Source organism: Balearica regulorum, chromosome 9 (assembly GCF_011004875.1).
Source record: "Balearica regulorum gibbericeps isolate bBalReg1 chromosome 9, bBalReg1.pri, whole genome shotgun sequence".
Classification (NCBI taxonomy): domain Eukaryota; kingdom Metazoa; phylum Chordata; class Aves; order Gruiformes; family Gruidae; genus Balearica; species Balearica regulorum.
This window is the reverse complement of record NC_046192.1, coordinates 12,381,535-12,402,631: the sequence shown is the minus strand read 5'-3', so window position 1 is coordinate 12,402,631 and position 21,097 is coordinate 12,381,535. Positions and strand designations below refer to the sequence as shown.

The following is a 21,097-nucleotide window of genomic DNA, read 5'->3' as shown; positions in this document are numbered from 1 at the left end:
TCAGGAATGGAGTGTTCATTACTTCCCTTAGGAATATTTTCCACTGGTTAGTCACTGTTAAGACATCTCATTTGTGTCTTTTAGCACAGATTTAGCTTATTTCCTGCATTAATTTATTTTTTAAAAAAATCCAGTATCATGTATTTTTCATGAAGAGGTACCTGAGTTCATTAAGTCACTATTTTACCTTTTCCCTTAGTTTTTGTATTTTGGGGGAAAAATGACGATGCTCTTTAAGTCCTTCCTAGCTTTTTGAAAACCACTTTAAAACATGGACCACTACATCGGGCATGGTATTCCAGCACTGGTCTCAGTAGCATCTAATACAGAAGCATTGTCACACTAGTTCTATGCTGTACTCACTGTTTGCATGCATTGCTTCGCTCAGAGCTTGTGAAAAGTCTTGGCACTACAACCCACAAGCACTGCAGGGAATTTTGGCCCTCCTTGTTTATTTGTTTTCAAGAATGCAATTAAAGGAAATATATTTGAATGCGACCAGCTTACCAGGCATTCAAGGTAGTTTACACAACTGCTCTGTCCTCATGATTTAGTCTGCATCATCCAGATGTTTTATCATCAGCAACTTCACTGTGGTGAAATTATTGAATATCAAATTTCCTACTGACCCTTCTAAAACCTGCATTGAACACTCAACAATTCATGGAAGTTCTGCACTGCCAATTACTATTTCAGGTTTATCAACCAGCCAATTCTTAATCCATGTAATTTTTTATCATAATTCCATTCCAAATGCCCTAAACAAGCTTATTAAATGCAGGTCATTTTTATCAAACTTGTAATTTCATCCAAGGATAAAATAAGATTTGTCTGACAAGATCTATTTTCTATAAATACATTCTCAACAGCCTTATAAGTAGGTTAAATAGATGTTATTGTCACTGTGTTAACAGTTTTTTTCCTCCTTGAAAGACATAGGAAAAGAGTTCCAAATACAGCCTAAAATGGTCTATCTCCAAGGGCTGTATTACAGAGGTTAGAGGAGGTTTCTAGTACCAAATACCAGAAAATAAGAGTTTATTTTTTAAATCTATATTATATTATTTTAAATTAATAATGATTCACTAATGCTGGGCTGTTTGGGTTTTTTATAATTTTTGACAATTTGCAATATTAAGCCTACTTGATACTTAGTTCCTAGATTCCACAGTAAACAGGGTGAAGAAAAGCGTAGTCTAGTTTTCAGTTTCTTGAAAATTTAAATATCTAGTGCAACATGGTAACAATTTCCAATTTTGGCAAAACCAAAACATTTAGTTGACACTTTTTTCTTCCCTATTTCTTTTTCTTTTTTCTAGAAGAATTTGACTTTAACCTTTCAGGCAGCTCACTTCCTGGTACAGCAGTGCAAGCTCTGTATCTTGTGAGAGTACTTTGATGCCAGCCATTTCTATATTGCCATGTTACTTAACATTCATTAAGTACTCAAAAATATAACTGCTACTGCGAAGATAACCAGTGAGCTAGCAATGTATTTTAAGTTTCCACACTTTCTACAGATTTTTGGGAAGGTTTTTTGGGTGTTGGGGTTTTGGGTTTTTTTTGCTTTTGTGGGGGTTGTTTGGTTTTTTTAGGTACTGTCACAGATTTTGATTCAAAAAACTATTAGAGGTCATCATCCTCCTAACAAATAATAGGTGACCTTCAATTTGGATTATTAATTAACACAGCAGAAATCTAGACATAGTGGTCCATACAGAGTACTGGAAAGCCTTGCTAACTCAGGTGCCTGTGGCAGTATTGCATGCCTCTGTTTGCCAGGAGCTTGGAGGACTACGTGACCTCAGTCACTGGTAGACATGCCAAGGGATGCCTTGCCTTGGCAGTCTTAATAGTGAAGTTCTAGACTTATTATAGACTATTATAGAGCTTATTATAGTTCAAGATGAACAATTCAGCCCTTAAACCACACACAACTGACACCACCTCAGTGAGAAGGGCAAATCAAGCCAACCAATATTGTATTCAGATTTTCACTTCCAAACACCTTCCAGGACTCTTGCAGTTCACACACAGTGAGTCTGGTCCATTGCCTTAACTCATATGGAAAACAGCAGGCATGTCATACCTGCTGCTGCTCAAAGCACTTCAACACTTTGAGAAACATGGGTCCAGACAAGATTTCAGTTCTTTGCTTGATCTTCTGTCCTCCACACTAGAGTCCTCCAGTTGTTACTGAATTAGTTCTAACCATGCCATTGCAAATTGGTTATTTGTAGGGCCAGGCTATCCATGCTTCTCTCTCAGGCTTAGAAGTCATTTTGATATCTGCCAGGTCTTATAGGCATTCCTGCAAACCAAAGCAAGCACGGCAGCTAACAAAAATCCTGAAGGCTGAAGCCTCAGAGAAGAAAGGACCATGCTTCGCCTCCCTTCCACAGCAGACTGCAGAGCTATGTAAACATGCTGGAAGGAATTAACTGCACTGCTGAAAATGGGTCCCCTCTACATGCAACAAAATTTTGGAAGAACTTGAAGTCAAGTGCCTTCAAGTGACCAAATTCCTTCTTGTGCTCTCTCACAGGGGTAAAACAGATCAATGGGCTTAGCTATCCAAATGTTGTCATCCAACGAAGCTGTCGACAGCCAAGCAATAATTTTAAAGTTCATTGAATGAGAACAGGCTATATCTCTAAAAAAAACCCAACCCTAATAAAAGATAAGCAAGGGACTACATCAGTTTTATGTGGGGAAAAAATAGCTGTGAAAAAATGAAATAAACTGAGCATAAGTTTCTAGAGTTAGCCTTTTGAATACAAATCTATGTCTAAATCAATTAAAATATGAAGGTATTTAGAAACAAGCCATTAGAGTGAAATCCAAGTGGCAAATGGTTTTGAAATCAGATCTGGATTAGGAGTTGAGTGCAAGAGATGGGAAAGGAAAAGAAAAGCAGTTATCTCTATGAATGCACTTCTTAACCAAATCACATTTGCAGAACAGCTACGCTTGCTCATGCACAGTACAGCTGGCTTTCGTATTATGAGCAATTCATGACTGAAACCCCAATAGCTGACTTCTCCGTCTGTAATGAAACACTGAGAATGAGAAAAGCTCATGCTCATTCATGCTGTACTGTACTTTTCCCCACCTCTATTATTGCCTGTATTTGGGTCAATGCCAGCATTGGTACATGTGCACAGTGTATTGCACCAATAAATAAAAGGGAATGATGCCAAATTAAAACACAAATTTCTTTCATAATCTGTTTCCAGAATCTTTCACTGGAAACAATGAACTATCAGACATGAGGTAGGCAAGCTTTAAGAGACTGGCTTAACCTCTCCGAAATTGATGCCTAATACCTGCAACATCTCTAATAACATATCAAAATAATCCATTAAAAAGAATTACAAAAGCATTTTATACTTTAGCCAAACACAGTAATGACATTACAAGGGCACAAATTTCCTCATACTGTGGCAGATTCATTATTTACCATCATGCTGATGTTCCAGCAGCAGATGGAAGAAATAAAACCCTTTGAGTACATCTTGTGGGTTGTACAGATAAAAGTGGGAGAATTCCCTCACCCTTAGGTTCCCACACCCTGTTGCCTTGGCTTGCACAGCTGTAATTGTTACAGTAGGAGATTACACTTCCCTTTATCACAGGCCCCGTGACTTCTTCAGGCAATGATTGCCACACCTTGAATACCTGCTGTAAAATCATACATCTTTCTCTTTGCCTGAAACTGAGTGCCCTTTAATTTCATTAAGTTCCCACATTCCTTTAAAAATGTAGTAAAACAGAAGAAAGGCTTTAAAAATTCTCATTGCAGCTTCTCATCTGGAATGCCACAGCTTTGCAAAATTGTATCCCCCTTCAAATCTTCACTCTAGCAAAAATAATCTTATTTTTCCACCTTTGCCCAACTATATTCTAACCAAACCATAAAAGTCATTTGTCACACTTGCAAAAATCTACCGTGCTCCCACCCACCCCATGTCTCAAACTTTCTCCATCGCAGCACACTGTCCTCACTCAACATACTTCTCTCTAGCATTTACAGGCTTGCAGGAAATGCTTTGGTGCAAACACAGATATTAAGAGTTTGGTTATCCCGTTCCAGACTGGTATGGTGATAGGAGCAGTGAGATGAACTATCCCACCTGGAAATCCAGTGCTAGTTTTTCCTATTTCTGTTTTATATTTGATAAGCTTCACTGCTGATCAAAAGGCAGTTTGATCTCTTAATATATATCCTCTGTACTGTTATTTTAATCTGCCACTGTTCCTAAACAAAATGTTGTTGTTTACCTATTTAAAGTTCTAAACTGTAATATTAGGATAAATACCTCACATTTCTTTCACTCTGATTAACAGCTGCTATTATCCTTGTTCAGTATTTTTTTTTCTAGAATATCTGCCATAATTCATTATCCCCAATTGTTCTTTGCACTGAAATTTGCACAGTTCTTAGGGAACATTATATCACAAGAGTTTTCCAACTGGTCTTTCTCTGTTTTAAAATATCTTTACAAAAGCAAATACCTAGCTTGCCAGAAGGCTGCTTTCTTTGGCTTATAGGGGAACCTATTCCTGCACAATACATCTTCCTTCCCTCAACACTAAGCGCTCACTTCTTAATGTGTTTTTTTCCACAAACCTATTAGGGACTTCCAACTTCATCCAGCTGCTAATTATGCATGTAACATGGGTTACACATTGGAAAGCTACTGGAGAATCTGAAGACATAATCTTTGGACCAATCTGCTCACAAGACTAGAGATTCACAGAGACTATATTAAACTAAACAAGCTTTCTATTAACAAGGCTTTACAAACGCTATCCTGCTCTTAGCAGCTCAGCATAGGGAGATTAAAAGGCTGCTTTAAGTCACTTCCAGCACCTCTTACTCATTACTTTACTGGCCAGAAGTACAACACATTACTGAGTAAAACACTCTTCCACAAAAGTGCTAAACCACATCCTGATCTTGCCACACAGGTTTTGAATCTACTTCCATATCTGGAATGAGTACAGTTTCTCACAACTGTACAAATAAGCAATAATATAATTTCATGAATACACCATATGTTACCCTGTTGCTGTCAGCTTTGTTGTAGGCTTCACCCAGCACAGGTCGCCTTTTGTGCCCTGCTTTTATATTCTATAGGAATAGACACAGCCCTGATCACAGTTCTGTTCGTATACTCACATTGGGCCAAGAGGCTAGCTCTCTGGTCTGTCTTCACTACCGCACCAACCAGTCCTCCAAAAACTTTTTCAGAATTTTCACTCTGTTTGGATTTCTCTTCCCCCTCTGGCACAGTACCCATCTCCTTATTTTACTCTTTATTCCACAGTCTTCTGATAGAGGAAGAGATTGTTATTTTTATACAGATCACCCTTTTTTTTTTTTCCCTAAAAGATACAGTGAATTATCACATTTGTTTCTCTGTATTTGTTAGCATTGTTACAAACACTAGCAAGCATCAGAATAAAACACATTGTTCCTCCAAGCCTTCCTCCACATTCATAGCTCACCCTTCAACAAAATTGTGCAAGAAAAGTTCTTTACAGGATTTTCTCATAGGGAATCATATTTCACTTTCAAGTTGTATCTTTATAACTGTGAGAGCATCCTCTGAATCTCAGCAATTCATAAGACGGAGATTTGCCAAAAACAGTCTCCAAGGATCTGTTAAATATTTTAACTGTTGTTGTGCAGCTATGATTTCATCATAATGGTGAAATAGCTGAATTCCTGAAAGAATGCCAAATAATTATTTTCCTATTTGAGTATAATTTCAGTGGACTGGCTTTAGCTGTCAATCCATGTCACCAGAGGGCCATAGCAAGAACATTACTCCAGCTGTTACTTATGAAGTTCTAGCAGCCATCCAATTGCCTTACTTTCACTGTAGTATTTTAGTTTTAACAGAATGATGCCCATCTTGTTTGGAAAGTCTTGTTCACATTACTCTCTTGCTACCTACTCCTTCCACCACCCTCCTGGTCCCCAAGTTCTCCTCTACCAGGTTAGAGGCACTACAACCATTGCTATCTTCAATGCCTGTCTTAGTAGGTGCAAGTTCATTGTACCTGATAACTTATTGATAAGAGGTTTTTAAAAAGCTTTATAGCTTTCACTTTATTTGGATCAGACCTTTTCTCTCTTCCTCTATGATGCAATTGAAGTAATTAATTTGATCAAAACCAATTTGTACTTCAACTTCACTGCATTTAATCTTTAAGGTTTACTCTCCGTGCATCTTGCAAATGATTAGATTTGTGGTGCCACTGATATTAGACTGTCATTAGCAAGGCATGTAACCCTGCCAGTCCTCATTCTTCACACATCTGTTTTCTGGAATACTTCTTGGGCAGATAGTGATGCCAAGGACATTCTCATGAAAAACTTGCACACAGAGTGCAGAAATCCCTGCTAACTTACTTGCTCTTCTATATACGTTCCCTCTGCCAGTACCCGTGCTGTAGCATTTTGGACAATGAATGTGCTTCATGTGCAGAGCTTGAAAGTGATCTCATCTGAGGCAGCTAGCATCGGAGGCTTTTTAAGGCCTTAAAGGTCTATCTACAGCCAGGTCACACCAGTATTTATCCTTCCTAATGCAATAATTTAGCTTACTCATGCCAATGGTATCTCTAGTTTTGTAATCATACTAAAGATGTACCACATGCAGAAGTTCCTTTTCTGCAGGAAAAGAAACCCTATTGCCAAGCCACAGGCAGACCAGTTTTGCAGTGTTCTGAGAAATTTTCTACACCTTCAAAACATGCCAGGAATCTTTTAAAGTTTTCTCCAAGGTGAAATTTCTTTTTATGAATTCCATGGTCATTCAGGTTTTCACAAGCTTAGTGATTTAAATTTTTTTGTTTCTGCCACTGGCTTTGATGTCTTTTTTTTTTTTTTTTTTTTAACACAGAAATTTATATTATCTTTTTCTTCTAAATGCATTTAATGTGGTATATCCCAATGGATACCTTTCACACACTCCTAGTTTCCTTGGTATGGAGAACGTTGTGTTTTGTTTCTTATATTTTGCCTTAGGGGTTCTATTTTCTTATGTCCTGAAGTGAGATTCATTTCACCAAACTTCAGATAGTTAATTATTAGCCATCTAAGTCTAATCTAGTTGGTCAGACTCTTTTATAGTCAATAAAGTGAAAGAAACTCATCCTAGTTTCAATTAATTCCAATTAAATCCAGCACAACAGGATGAGACTAACTGCCTTGGGATTTGGCCATTTCTCTTTATTGATGAAAAAGTAAGACCGGTATATTAGATTTCTTTCCTATATCCTACTATAAGGCATCTGAAGATAGGGGAGATGAATCCTACCAATAATGTCAACTTTGACTAGCATGCATTTTTCAGAAAAGTCGCATGCATGTCATCAATGCCAATGTCAATAATGCAAGACAGTCTTTTCTCTTCATTGTGTGTGTAGCTGACTCCTGTGCATCTCTGTTGCTGCCTTTTTTTTTTTCCAGTTGGTTACATTTCGCAGGGGGCAACAGGGGTGGGGGTGTTAGATGGAGAATCATTTCCTGGTTATTATATAACTGATGTCAGGGAGGTTTTCTTCTTCTCTTTAGCTGCCTGACATAGTCTGCATCTCCCAAAGTTCTTTCTAATGTTAATTTATCTGACATTAGTACCTGTTCATATACTCCTTTTGAATCTTATATAAGTATTCTTCTATCCTTTTGCATGCCCCATTCTTCTATTTTCAAGACTAGCTGCATTACCCACTTACCAATTATATAAGCAAGTCTACGTTTATGTCTCAGATTTTTTCTTTGCATGGAAGTGTTATATTCAGGATATAATAGGTTTCAAATAACTTGAGTAAGATGTCTCAATTTTCCTCTCCACTTCAAGTGAGCTCACAGCTAGAAGCCCATGATTTGCCAATATCCCAGACGTTTTACTCCATGCCTACTAGAGAACAAGCCACTTCTCAGTCTGCAGCTACTTATGTATAAAAAGACCTAACTAAGATCAATTCCATTAACTCCCTCCATTTTGCCCACATCTCTGCAATGCTTCCAGTTTCAAAGTTGAAAGCAGCATATTTTTAGCCATACTCTGCATAAAAGCCAGAATTAATTCTTTGGGTCTGACGCTACATCTGGCTTTAGAATGTGACAGTCAGACACGCTTTCCTGTAAGAATGTATTGAACTAGTTTGTTACCACTGATTTTTAATCCACCCTCCCTGCTCTCAGACAGCAGAAACACAGAATTAATCTTAAAAAAATTTGACTTTGCAGGACTACACTATGATTCCATTTATCCTCAGTTATTTAGTGTTTCAAGTTACAACAGTAGTGGGAATATTTTACTCAATAAAAAGAGAAGAAAAAGTCAAATAACTAGAGCAGAATTCACTAGTAAGAACTGTAGGTTAAGGTATCATTTATACCAGATTTAATAATGCCTTCTCAGCTTTCTCCACAGTGCATATTAGGTTACATTAACATGTAAAGTCCCTGTAGATCTTATGGCCTTTTCGGAATAAAAAACAAAAAAAACCTTGTTATTCTAACAATTAAATCTAAGATGACCTGCACTTTTCCATCAGTCTGCACTGATAACTCCCCATCCTCTGAAGAAAGTTCTGTGGTACATGAGAAAACACCATCCTCTCTGGCAAGAGTCAGGAGGAGAGACCCCTCTAAAAAAAAAAAAAAAAGAAACCTCTCCCTCTTCGGGTGATTTTAATCTGCTGTGCATGCACGCAAGACCTGGAGATGTCTCTGTGCCTCACCAGCTCAGTCATGCACACAAGCTGCTGGATAAAGTAACTAAATAATCTCAAGTCAGCTGTTAGCAGGGGTCAGCCACATACAGAATTTAGCCAGAGTTTCATTGTTTGCCTGCTCCTACTCAAACACTGCCAGAATGGAAATGTTTGTTCTTCAGGCTATCACATAGCTAATATCAAAATAATTATTTTTTTAAAAAAACTTAAACTCTACCAAGGAACAGAACATTTGTCATTACTACAGGAAGTAGACTGACCAAACAGAAGTGACTTTCTTATGTATGTTTCTTCATAAATACTAAAAGTAATACTAAACTCATAACTAGTTTACAAACTCAGATTTAAATAAAAATATTCATGAAAGAACCCTTTAAAATAAAAAGCTGCAAACCTTGAGAAATCTTAAAAGCATTGCTCAAAGGATGGATTCTGGAAGTGGTGACATTTACCTCTAGAGACTTAGGCCTACAGCAGAAATCTAGCACCTCACAATAGAATATTAAATAACATTCTTTTAACAAGTGTGTATTTATAGCACAGTTTGATATAGGCAAATAGTCTCTGGAAAAATCACTATATGTAATATTGACTCGTATCACAAGAATTCCTGTATTTTGGGGCTTTAATAGTAAATATTATAGCATGAGCATATTTGCCTTTGGGGAGGACAGGATTACCTTGAGTCACAGAGCCCCCATTATGTGATGAAGCAAAAGGCAAAACACCTTTTGGGCCAAATGCAGGGCTTCAGAGATGAAACAGAGGTGCCATATGTATCTAACTGTGGCCACATCATCTACTTTGGGGGGGTGGTTTGGTTTGGGTTTATTGTTGGTTTGTCATTGGTTTTTGTTCCCCATCCCTTCACCCCAAACAAGTTATTTCTCTTACTGTTCAGCACAGCCACTGTTGAACTAGGACTCTGTTCCTCCAAAAAAACAGAAGTGAACCTCCTTTAAGTCCAAGTCAAAAGAAATTTCTGCCAGAATATTTTCCCTATTTGAACATGCTAATGCCATTTTATCAAAAAGACAGTGATTTTTACCAACATTCTCATAATTTGGAGAGAACATGTCAATTTAACAAAGTGTGGTCATTTGATGCTTATTGCATGAAAGAACAGAAATTGAGGCTGATTTTTCATCCCGATATGATGCAAAAACTATTTGGAAATCTCAGAATTTTCTGCGTAATGGAAATACTAAATATTCTGCAATATGGCTAGTGGCAGTAGTGTTTCTCATCAAGATTACCTGAGACTTCTCACTTGAAGAGTCTGGTTCAGGTTACCTGTATTTTTGTGAAGCAGTAGCTATACAGGAAGAAAATTTCCATCCTACATGTTTGTTTCAGGCATAATATTTTGGGGGGGGGGGGGGGGAAAATATGCAATTACATGTTTTTTTCCTGAAAAATCCTCATGAGATTATTTTTAGATGCACTGTACTTAGAGCAAAGACCATTTCTATTTCACCCTAGGGAAGCCTTTTGCCATTCATTTCTTTGAAACACCAGCCTAAACTAGATCACATCATGAAACTTTGAAAAATTGGCTATTCACACACTTTCTAAAAAAAACCACACCAAACCTCTTTAATTTCAAGACCTAAATTCTGAAGGTCCTGTTGCTATTGAGTACACTGTCGTCGTCCCCCCCCCCCAGCCCCTATCTGAACTGCTCAGCCTCATCAGCCCCAGAGAACAACCTGCATGTGGTTCAAACTTCAGGCTGTGTTGTTCAGACACTTGCTGACTGACATGTCTGGAATGGCATTGCCTTCTTCCCTTATTGCTGGGCAGTACAGAAGAGGACATCAAGTGAGTCAAACTCAGAAGAGACAGAAGCTGAACCAGGAAGGGATAAACAGATTTAGATGTTGAGTCTGGTATTAGTAAGACAAGAAGGAAGAGGAACTGTGCCTGGCTAGTGGCAAGGGAAGACTAGAATTGGCTGGGCAAACGGATGTTCAAATAGCAATGAGGTGACCAAGGGTAAACATTTCTGGGCACATGAAATGAGAGTGGAAGCCTGGAGATGAGGGAAATCAATTGAAAAATTGGTATTTGATTATGAAAGTAAGGCATGCTAATGTACCAGCACTGTATATGGATTAAATTCTATACGTGTGCATATACAGGCATCCTAAATTCAGTTTCCCAACTTAGAAGTTACCACCTTTATGATATTAATAATGTTCTTTAACACAGTATATTGTATAGTGTAGAATCCAAGACATACAGGTGGGCTGTTCTGCCCTTAGAGGGCAAAAGTGTAAATCTAGAAGTGGGTTGATTGACAGTGTTTTCCTGCTATCTTTTCCCTATTCCTGAATTAGGCAGGCATGAATTTGGTTTGGCAGTAATTTCTGAGTTATGCTAAGGGGTTTACACTTAGTTTCTTCCAATTTTTAAAGCAGTCAGTGCAAAATCTACTTCTTTCTATTACACTATTTAAATTATTTCTCCCTGGAGATGCTGGGAGATGCAACCAGAGCAGCTGGAGTGTGATAAGAGTTCTCGCCAGCCTCAAAATGCTATAGACCCATGTCTGATATACTTTTGAAATGCCAGCACTGCACATGGATTAGAATTCCTCTTTCATGTTGCACCAAACGATGTGATTATGTCTGTAATTCTATAAGCAACTACGTCAACAATAAAGAGGAAACATTTATGGCATAGGTTATTAAAACAATGAAAAATAGGCCAGTGCAATTTAAGTTCCTTTAGTGGGCTGAATAATAACTAGTTAAGGAACAGAGATAAATAATTTATTACAGAATGAGAAGCATCACAACAAGCACAAAAAAATTGTCTTCACTTTAAACTGCATATCAAGAGGCTTCAAAGCAGAAACATAGGCAATACACAATGAACCTGTTAGAGCAAATGCAAAAGGAAGGGGACTTAGAGGACCTGTTGCAGCCCAGAATGAAGCCATCACTCTGCTTAAAAACAGCGGTGTACACACATAGCAAACACATCAGACAAAAATTTATGCTAAAAGTGGTGGTGGCTCAAAAGACTGAAGACTACTGCGGTGGCCAAGTAGACTGCCTGTTTCACAGCATGCACCCCCTATTCTTATCTGATGGGCTGGGCTTCATGCAAGCATGGGAGGAAAACAGGACTCAAATTTTCACTGAGATGTATAAAAGCTCATTATAAAGTTATAAGGCTGCTTAGAAGTAAGGCCGAGCTCAGAGATCATCAGATTAAGGAGGCAATGTAGAGTAATATTCATCTTCAGTTAGTTATTCTAAAAGAGAATAAAAGAACAGAGCAGACAGAACTCAGTATAATCAAATGCAACTTCTATTACGAGCCTGTATTTTTCATGCTAGGTCTGACAACTCAGTTCAACCAATTCAAGTTGTTTGTACTGACAAAGCCAATACTTCCAAAGATTAAAAACTTAGAATCAGGCTTAGTTCCATTTTTGGTCTTTTAATTAGGTTTTTCTGAAGTGCTAAAAACCAAAACAACTCTAATTGATGGCTTTCATACATTGCTTCTTAATAATAGCTCTTAACTGCTTGGCACTTTGGAGGTTTCAAATAAGATTGGAGTGGATTGGAAAAGAATTGTTTGGTTTGATCTTAGTCTTACGAAGCAAGAGGATCTAAACTTTCCCTACACAATTTGATCTCATGAAATTCCCACTTTGATCATGGTCCTGATAAGAATTTTATTAAAATCTTACAATCTTTTTTGAAGTAGGCTGAATTAATTTTTCACACTAACTCAATATATATTATGACCTTGGATGAAGGAATCACACAATCTTGTGACAGATGCAGTTTAATTTAAAAAAAATATATATACAAACACACACAAAACCCAGATACTGTAGAACAACTTCCATAGCTGTAGTATAGAAGACTGCAGAGCAAGTTACTTAGCCTTTCAAACTGCAACTGAGATAGGGATATTTTACATAACAGTTTCTTCAGGATACAGAATTGGTATGTAAAGAGGTGGTACCATAACAAGCAATAATGAAAGAAAAGGAGCACTGGAACGGTTAGGTTTAAGACCCACTGTTACTTACTCGGTATTTCTACAATATCACTGCAGAGCTCAAATCACTACTCAGTTTTACATTTGTTCTCTTCTTCTTTAAGAAGGCAGAGGGAAAGAGGGAGGCAGAGAGCACAAGTAAGAAAGCAAGAGAAAGGAGCAGGGGGAAGAAAGTGGGATGACAATCAATAAAGCAAATTTTCCCTAGCAGTAAAAATAGCTTACAGACGCACTTTCCAAAGAACATTGAAAATTACTTTGCGAGTAAAAGTAGCACAGAAGATAAGTCAACTTGAGGGACTCACGGGAGAGCTGTTATTGACAGATACAAAGATGATATAATTGCTCCAAGATGAGCAGGTTTTTCTTTTATCTCAATAAAGCACTTTTCAATGAAAAGATTGGAAAGACAGGTGTGACACAATAGCATAAAGCCTGTTCATAGCTTATTTACATAATTTTATATAAAGAAGCATTGATGTATGAAGTGTAAAACAAATGCGCTGAATGCTCAAAATAAAGTATTACAGAGAACTTAGGTACACTCCCAGCAATAAAGAAACATTTGATGAAATATACTTTGTCTATTGAAGAAATGCACCAGTTTTACACAAAAGGCTGAGTATATGTGTTTAAGAAAGTGTTCACTACTGTTCTTACATAAAGTAGCTGATACAGTTGCATCTTAAATTGTTTCCTGTTAAAATTGCATAAGAGATCACACTTACAGCAAACAGCAGATGAGAATAGTAAGCAGGATAATCTGGTACACTTCCTCTCTTCCAGCTCCTACTGCATTTATGTATCCCATAACAGATCCCCATTCAGCCATTCTGGTACCCTTTAAGACAGATTTTAAGCATCAAGTGTTTTGGGGGGTTTTAGGGCTGTTTTGGTTTTAGTTTTATCATTACTGAAAAACTTATACAAGACTGATGACAGGTGAATGTTTGCAGTAATGGGTGGGTAAAGAAATGGTATTTTCCACATTTCCATTCAGTTAGATGATTCCTTCACACTTTAAAATGAAATTTATTTATGTACTAGAAGCATGTTAGTACCAATTTCTGTATGGAAAAATATTCTTTAACAAACTTTGCAGATACCTAAAACCTATCTTAACCCATGCTGGTCCACCTCTCACAACAACATTACCTGAATGGTGCAATCCTGTTGCCAGGCTTCTGACGAGCCCCAGTGCATATGGTGTAAGTACCTAGTTTGGTTAATTGTATTTAAGGTGTAATCCAAAACCAGCCATCCTCACTGAAAAGTCCCTTTTCTAAAGATTATTATTTTTAAGGCTAAGAATTATACAATTTCTCCAGGGTTGTGGAGAAAAGGTGTCAGAAGGAGCAGTGCCACATTTTCAAGAATGGCCACTAATACCATGAGCTTCAAATATGAGCGACACTTTCTAAATAATTCCGTGAGATGCTGAAAGTATTGGCTACCCATCAGTGATATTTAAGCACTGAAATTATCTTAAAGATCTGAAGGGTAGGTTATGCTCAAGAGCAGAACATGGTAAGCAACTATTTGCTTTAAATCAACATCAAGACAGTAAATTAACACAGAGAAAAGCAAATAATGAAATAAAATGAAAGTGGAATTGCATCAGACTTGTTCTTCATTTAAGCTTTAACAAAAATCCTCCTCAAGAGTCTCCCTTCCACTGATCATTTTCTTTGCATACAGGATCAACTGAAGGATGGTGACACAGATTATATCATAAATAACGATGAATTGACTGAAAATTATGAATCGTCTGCTCACATACGAGTGCCAGCACAAGACCAAACAGGCTCCACCCAGGCTACAGGCAAGGAAGATATTCACGAAGGAGACCTAGGATTAGGAGGGTACAAACTCCAGCTTGGACACACTGCAGGTCAAACCCAGATGACTTCATTGGCATGAACAGCGTAATGGTAGTCACAAGAAATAAGACTGAAACAAAGAAATAAAAGATACTATTATGTGAACAAGAGGCTAGAAAGCGTACTAAGCACACAAAAATTAAATATAACTTAAATTTTTACCAACTAAATGCCTGTTACCCCCAGGAAAGAGTTTACCATAATCCGTATACCTACAATGATATGCAGGTTTCTGACTGCAGCAGTTTTTATTAAAAAGATGTAGGGCACTGCCAGCCCACTGTAAATCCATTACAATCATGTGTTGTCTCAGATAGTGCTTGACTGTACCATGCCCCTCACACATATACAGGCCTTTGAATGTTGCTTTAGTCTTTAGTCAGCTGGAATGGAGAGAAATATCTTCCTAACATATTCATGCTCATACGATGGCGCTTTTTATATAACTGGTCCTGAGGAGATCCACAGATAGCTACTACTCCAGTAGCTATTACATTTATATGGAAGCAGCAGGAGATTTTGTCCAATGAGCACATGATCTAAAAAATACTTAAAAACACGCATCGCAGCTTCTCACTCTTGATAGATCAAGCTCCTTCGTGTTCACAGTACAGACTTTTCCTGACAACCAGCCCAACACTTGCTTTCTAAATGCACCTTATAGCTTACTCCATACAGGGTTGCCACAAACTGAACTTTGATAGTAAGAGACAGTCTATGAAATCAGCAACAAATCCCTGTATATTGCTGCACTGAATGGGCATGACCACTATTTAAACAGCAGTTTATTCCAACAAGGCATTTGTCATTACACCTTTGCAGCACACAAAGCTTACATGCTGGGAAAAGTTTTGTTGTTTTGCAAGATCATTCTAAATGTATGTTTTGATTTAGGAAGTTGACTGTTTCATTTCTTTATTGTTCAAGGAAAGTTTTGTTGGTTCTCATCAAATGTTTCTGCAAAACAGCTGTATCTTAAGATTGGCTACTCCAATGATAAATTTGTCCATATATTTATGCTGGCACTCAATACCACACTAGTGACAAGGACAGTAGTGGTTAAATATAAAAAAACCAAGAGGAGACTAAGTATGAAAGTATGGATTTGTCTGCATAAATGCAGTAACTGGATAAACAAGTGGTCAACCATACAGCTAGCTGCCTATACTATTATCAAGCATTAACACAGATCTGCTTTTGCACATATCAGCTAAGTAGTGCAAATACAGGAATAGAGCCAGGCTTTTGTTGTTAGAGCACGTGCCTTTTTTCACCACAGAAGTTTCAGCTAACAGCACATGATAATGTTCCTACTAAGTTAAATCACGAGGAGTTTTTAACTAAGGTCATTCTTAATATACAAAGACAAGGAGCAAGCAAGAAATTTGTAATATATAAGAATAAGAATCAAGTCACCTCCATGAATGATCAAAGCTGAATAGGTCTTGATTTCACTACAGATGGAAGCTGAAATACAGACTTAAATATAATCAAGTTTTAGTCATTCTTTTCTAAGCTAATTAATTTCTCGTTAAATGTGATTAGAACAGCTGTTTTAAGCATAAATTTGAACACTGGAGTTCTATACACTGTTAGAAAAGATCAGAAGCTTAAACTGTCATTTTATTTTCCCCTAAATACTAACCAAGGTACTTCAAAGGATCTTAATCCCCATATGGTTTAAAACAAATAATATTTAGGCATGATAACAAGTTCTGAGAAGAACTAATTAATTTCCAACACCCTGCTTTGCCTTGTTTAGCTGCATGAGGCAGGAAGAGATGCACAGCAGGTTGCAAGAAGAGATGGAGAATGGATGAAGAGCTTAGGTTTTATGTCCTACTACTGCACACCCCACAGCATGCAGTGGGAGAGAGCAAAGATAACAGGAGGCAGGATAAGCAGGTAGAGACACACCGCAGTGAGGTGGCTATGTGGCAACACAGTAAGAAGGAATTATCATGGATGGGTGCCAACACAGTTCTGATTTCAGTAGCCAGAGTTTCCAATTTCAATCTTCAGAAGTATTGAGTGCATGTCACCAGGCTTCCTAAGCTCCTTGGGCAGCATGGATCCCAGTCCTTAGATTATATTGCAAATCAATAAACTGCTGCAGTATTATGAAGATGCAAAGCTGTTTTTCGCAACTGCTACATGAACTGGAAATTACAAGCTCTTCGCTAACAGTTCTGCTCTCAGATTCTACACTGAAATGCATCCTGCAGCATACTCTACAGGGTTTTTACTGATTTATTTATTGTGCCTATGTCTAAGTTTCTCACACTTGTGCAATGTGATAAATTGAGAGCTCTGGGGTCTGAAATTCTCTGTTTATCAAAAAAAGTCTGTAGTGAATACTCTCCACACTGTTCTGCCTGGGTGCCTTAAGGGACTACTTTACTTGGTAAAAAAAGTCATTCCTTGCAACAGAAGAGTGCATACTTCACATCTTCACAGGTCAGATTTTTATGCTAGGACTATCAAGAGGATGAATCAGTGGTCCCAGCAGGATGGGTATTTATCCTCTGGGACCATGCTCAGCAACCAAAGTATCATTAGATTTTAGGAAAACTAGTAATTCGAGCTGCAAGCAAACCTGAAACTTCTACTAAATGGCAATAAAAGTATCAATTATCCATTACACTATTCAGCCTTACCATTTCATAATTTTAAGACATTCTTTTCATGACATGCAGATCAAGAGAGTTAAAACATTAGAACAGATGATATATTTGTATTGAAGGAGAAATTACTGGCAACTAGTAATTCTGCATGACTGTTTAAACAGAGTAATAGATGTTAAGAGAGGCCTTTAATGTTAATTTACAGTTCATACGCTGGAGATTTAAACTTCTCAATATCACACAGTGTTTGACTGAACGTGCAAGTCACTCATGATAAATGTGAAGCTGTTCTTCCTAGCTGAGTTAATCTAATAAAACACTGCTTGGAAAATGAAGTGTAAAATATATTGTCAAAATGTAGCGACTGCATAACTCAGTATGAAGGCCAAAATGTTAGGAAAGATGGAAATCTGCAATATTGCTAAACCTTTCAGGTTTCAGAAGTAATAACTGAAATTTCATACTGAACTGCAGAGAGCATTCGGCTAAGGTTGGAAGCAGTAGAATGAATCCTGGCTATGCAGCAGAGCCAGTCCAAAAAGACATCATACTAAAAATATCAGGTCGCTATGATAACTTTCACAGAGAAGTGCAACATTTGGTAACCTCACCAAAAGCATTGGAAGCATTGGGCCATTGGAAGAAAACATTTATATTGCTGTGTTGAAAGCTCAAATTTTTCCATAGTAACCACATTAGGGATATCTTCAGCAAACTGATTAACCTTCTGCATAACTTAAGCTGCTAAACTAATTGCACTGAAGCCATGAAAGCAGTTCACAACCTTTCCACCTAGCAACTTATGTGCCTTGCTGGGCTGAGGATAGTCTGTACAATAGGTCTTTGTTTCCTTTTGAAAGCTGGTTTGTATTTTGCCATCAGCCATCAAGGAATGCTGAGCCCATAACATCCCTATTGCCATGTACATTTGAGTACAACATAAATACAGCAATACACATAAGTATTTCAGATGCACATGAGCATTACACATGTGCTTTCAAAATTCTTTATTTTCACAGACATTAAGAATTCTTGGGATACAAGTATTAATTATGGACTTCAGAGAACAAAGAAAATATCCTAAATACTCACTTGGGGGATTGGTAACTACTTCTAAAGACGAAGCTGTTTTTCCCCTACTTCCTTCTAGTGAAATGGAAAATAGCCCTTTTCAATATCTTAAAGTAAACCAGTTCTGAGCATTTTAAATAACACAAGCAAGCTCATCTCTGGCAATATAATCCCAACAGACATGAGCTCTGCTCAGTGAACTGTAAAAGACTTGTCAACATTTTTATTTTATAAACAGTCTTTCAGAACTTGAAAATTCTCCAGTTGATCCAAATTTCCTAAGCAAATGTTAGTTTAGCCCACAGCCTTGGTCCCAATACAAGTCAATTTTCAGATCATAAAATCCCCTCCTTCCTTTAGCTCAACTAGTTTTTATGACGGATATTACTGTTCAGGAGAGAGAGACAAAACAAAACAGCGGAACATGTTTTTCCTTGAATACTGGTTTGTTTGGTGGTGGGGGTTTTTGGGGTTTTGTTTGGGGGTTTTTTACATTTTTTTTTTTTACTTCATAATTATACTGGAGTGCAAGTTTCTGAACAGTATGAAAGAAGTCTTTATCTACCCAGTGCAGTTCTTGTCTCTCCATTTGTCCCTTTCAAGTGATTAAAGGAATGGGACAGCGTAGTGCAATGATAGACTTCAGCCAAGCAAATACCCTCTTCAACAGCCTGGTGGTGCAAGTCACTTCCAAATTTAAAACAACCTACTGGACATCCTGCAGTGTGTTAAGCACAGACAAGTTCTTAAAAAAAAAAAAAGAAAGATAATTTCTGTCAGCTCCACGGTGCCAGTCAATGGCCCAGGTTTGTCTTTCCCACACAAAAGGCACAAGGACTTTCCTACAGTTAACCCAAGGTATGTCCAGTCTCTTTTGGCTCTGTTTCTAACAGCCCCTTGGCATCATCAGCATGGGCCCGCTGCACTGCTAGGAAAGCCACAAGCCAAGTCTGTCTCATATTTGCATGGAATTCTGTATGAAAACGCCACAGTCTTCATGTTTCCAATTATACCCTTCCAGCTTTCCCACTGTTAGCAACAACACTGGCTTCCTCCCACACCGGCCCACCCTGGCTCTGGGCAGCCTTCCCTCTGCACATCAGAGGCAGCAGCGAGTGTTGCACAAGTTCTGCTGCACAGTGCATGTTAGAGGAATGATTCTGCTCACAAATAAACCTTTTTACACCAGCATCAGAGCAGAGGCAGCATTTTCCCCACCTAATTCAGTGTCACAGGTCAACATTATTCCCCTACAAAAATCAGATCTGAGGTACAGAAGAACAAATAACATTTCAGGCCTCAGAGGATCCCAAATCTAAGCAAGTCCAATTAACAGCATCCTTCTGTGGACCCAGCAGGGCTTGAAATTCTGGTGCCAGAAGCAGTAGATAATACCCAGGAGCGTTTTCCAGCTACTGCTCTACATCATTCTTTACTACATAGCTGTCTGCTTCTGGTGTGCTACAGCAAAGGCAAATGGACATAAAGAAAATACTGGTACTTCATTCAATAAGGATTTGAAACTAGAGAGAGCACTACACCTAACACTGAAAGAAATAACCTTATGCCATGATATTGGGTATTATGCAGGCCTAGGACAAGTTATACACAAGTGAGTTGAAATAGGATAATATTCCATAAGCATAATGAGATTTCTTATTCCCGAGGTATGGTATCTTCTAAATATAACCCAGTACTTTAGAATACATGCCCTGACTGGAAATGAAAATATAAGAGAGAAAAGGAAATGAATAAATGAATGATTAAGGAAGGAAAGGGGGAGCAAAGGGGGGAAGAATCAGTGCCAAAGAAGATATTCAAATTGAAAAAGATCAGAAAGATATTCATAGCAACTGCATACTAAAACCCAAATTAAGTATTAAGTGTGAGAAACTAAAAGTTAGCTTGAACAACACTCCTAAACTTTGCTAGAGCCGTATCCCTGACATTACTACTGCACTGTGAAAACGAAGGCATTCACAGGCCTAAAGGGAGCCACTGCTGCCAGGTGAAGGTTGACCAAATTTAAAGAAAATTAAGAAAAAGGACCCAAGGTGAAAGGCTAATCCCTCAACAGCACTGTTAGCAAAGCAATAAAAGCAACACAAGCCTGATATTTACAGAAGTGTGGGAAACCAACTGAAGATATAAGTTCTTCAGTCTTCCTTATTTCATCTCTCCCTCCTTCACCAGCCATTCAATTTTTTCACCAAGTTGTCTCTTTCAACTTCTCTCGTTTACCTTTATTTTAAGATGAAAGCTTTACTTTCCCCACCCTTGGGCTAGCAAAATTTTATGAAGTCCTTTTCTCCCATTGCATGATATTCACACCCAACACAGTTTTAATAGTTCTCCAAAAAGAAACCAATATGATGCAAGACTGCATGAACTATATAACTTCTACCCCAAGTAGAGATCATACCCAAAGACAGGTGGGTCAAACACATTGCAATATCCTTTAGGCTCTATGGCTAGTAAAGTCAAAAGCAAGTGCTCATGTATTTTAGCTACAGGAACCAACAGGAGCAAAAGCCCTTAAGAAAGGGTACAGAAACAATTCTCAGAGAAGCAGACATGACATGGTTTCAGAGCCAGTCAGCAACATTATAGGAGCAATCTGTCTGCGCGTTCTTTTCTTACAGTAACAACAAGAGCTTAACCTTCAAGAGTTAGGGCACACTAGCTTACACCCACTGTTAAAGGGGGTGCCAGCGCACAGACAATAGCTGCAGAGCACCAATA

At 37.9% G+C, this 21,097-nt stretch overlaps 1 protein-coding gene across 1 annotated transcript in view; it reads left to right on the top strand.

Annotated features, from left to right (window-relative positions):
- Positions 1–17,615, top strand: part of SLC9A9 (solute carrier family 9 member A9) — a 216,123-nt gene extending 198,508 nt beyond the window's left edge. The window contains exons 15-16 of the mRNA XM_075761149.1: positions 13,883–13,988; positions 14,479–17,615. Coding sequence (XP_075617264.1) covers positions 13,883–13,988; positions 14,479–14,700 — 328 coding nt within the window. The 3' untranslated portion in view covers positions 14,701–17,615. The remainder of the gene's footprint in view (positions 1–13,882; positions 13,989–14,478) is intronic.
- The last annotated feature ends 3,482 nt before the right edge of the window (positions 17,616–21,097 follow it).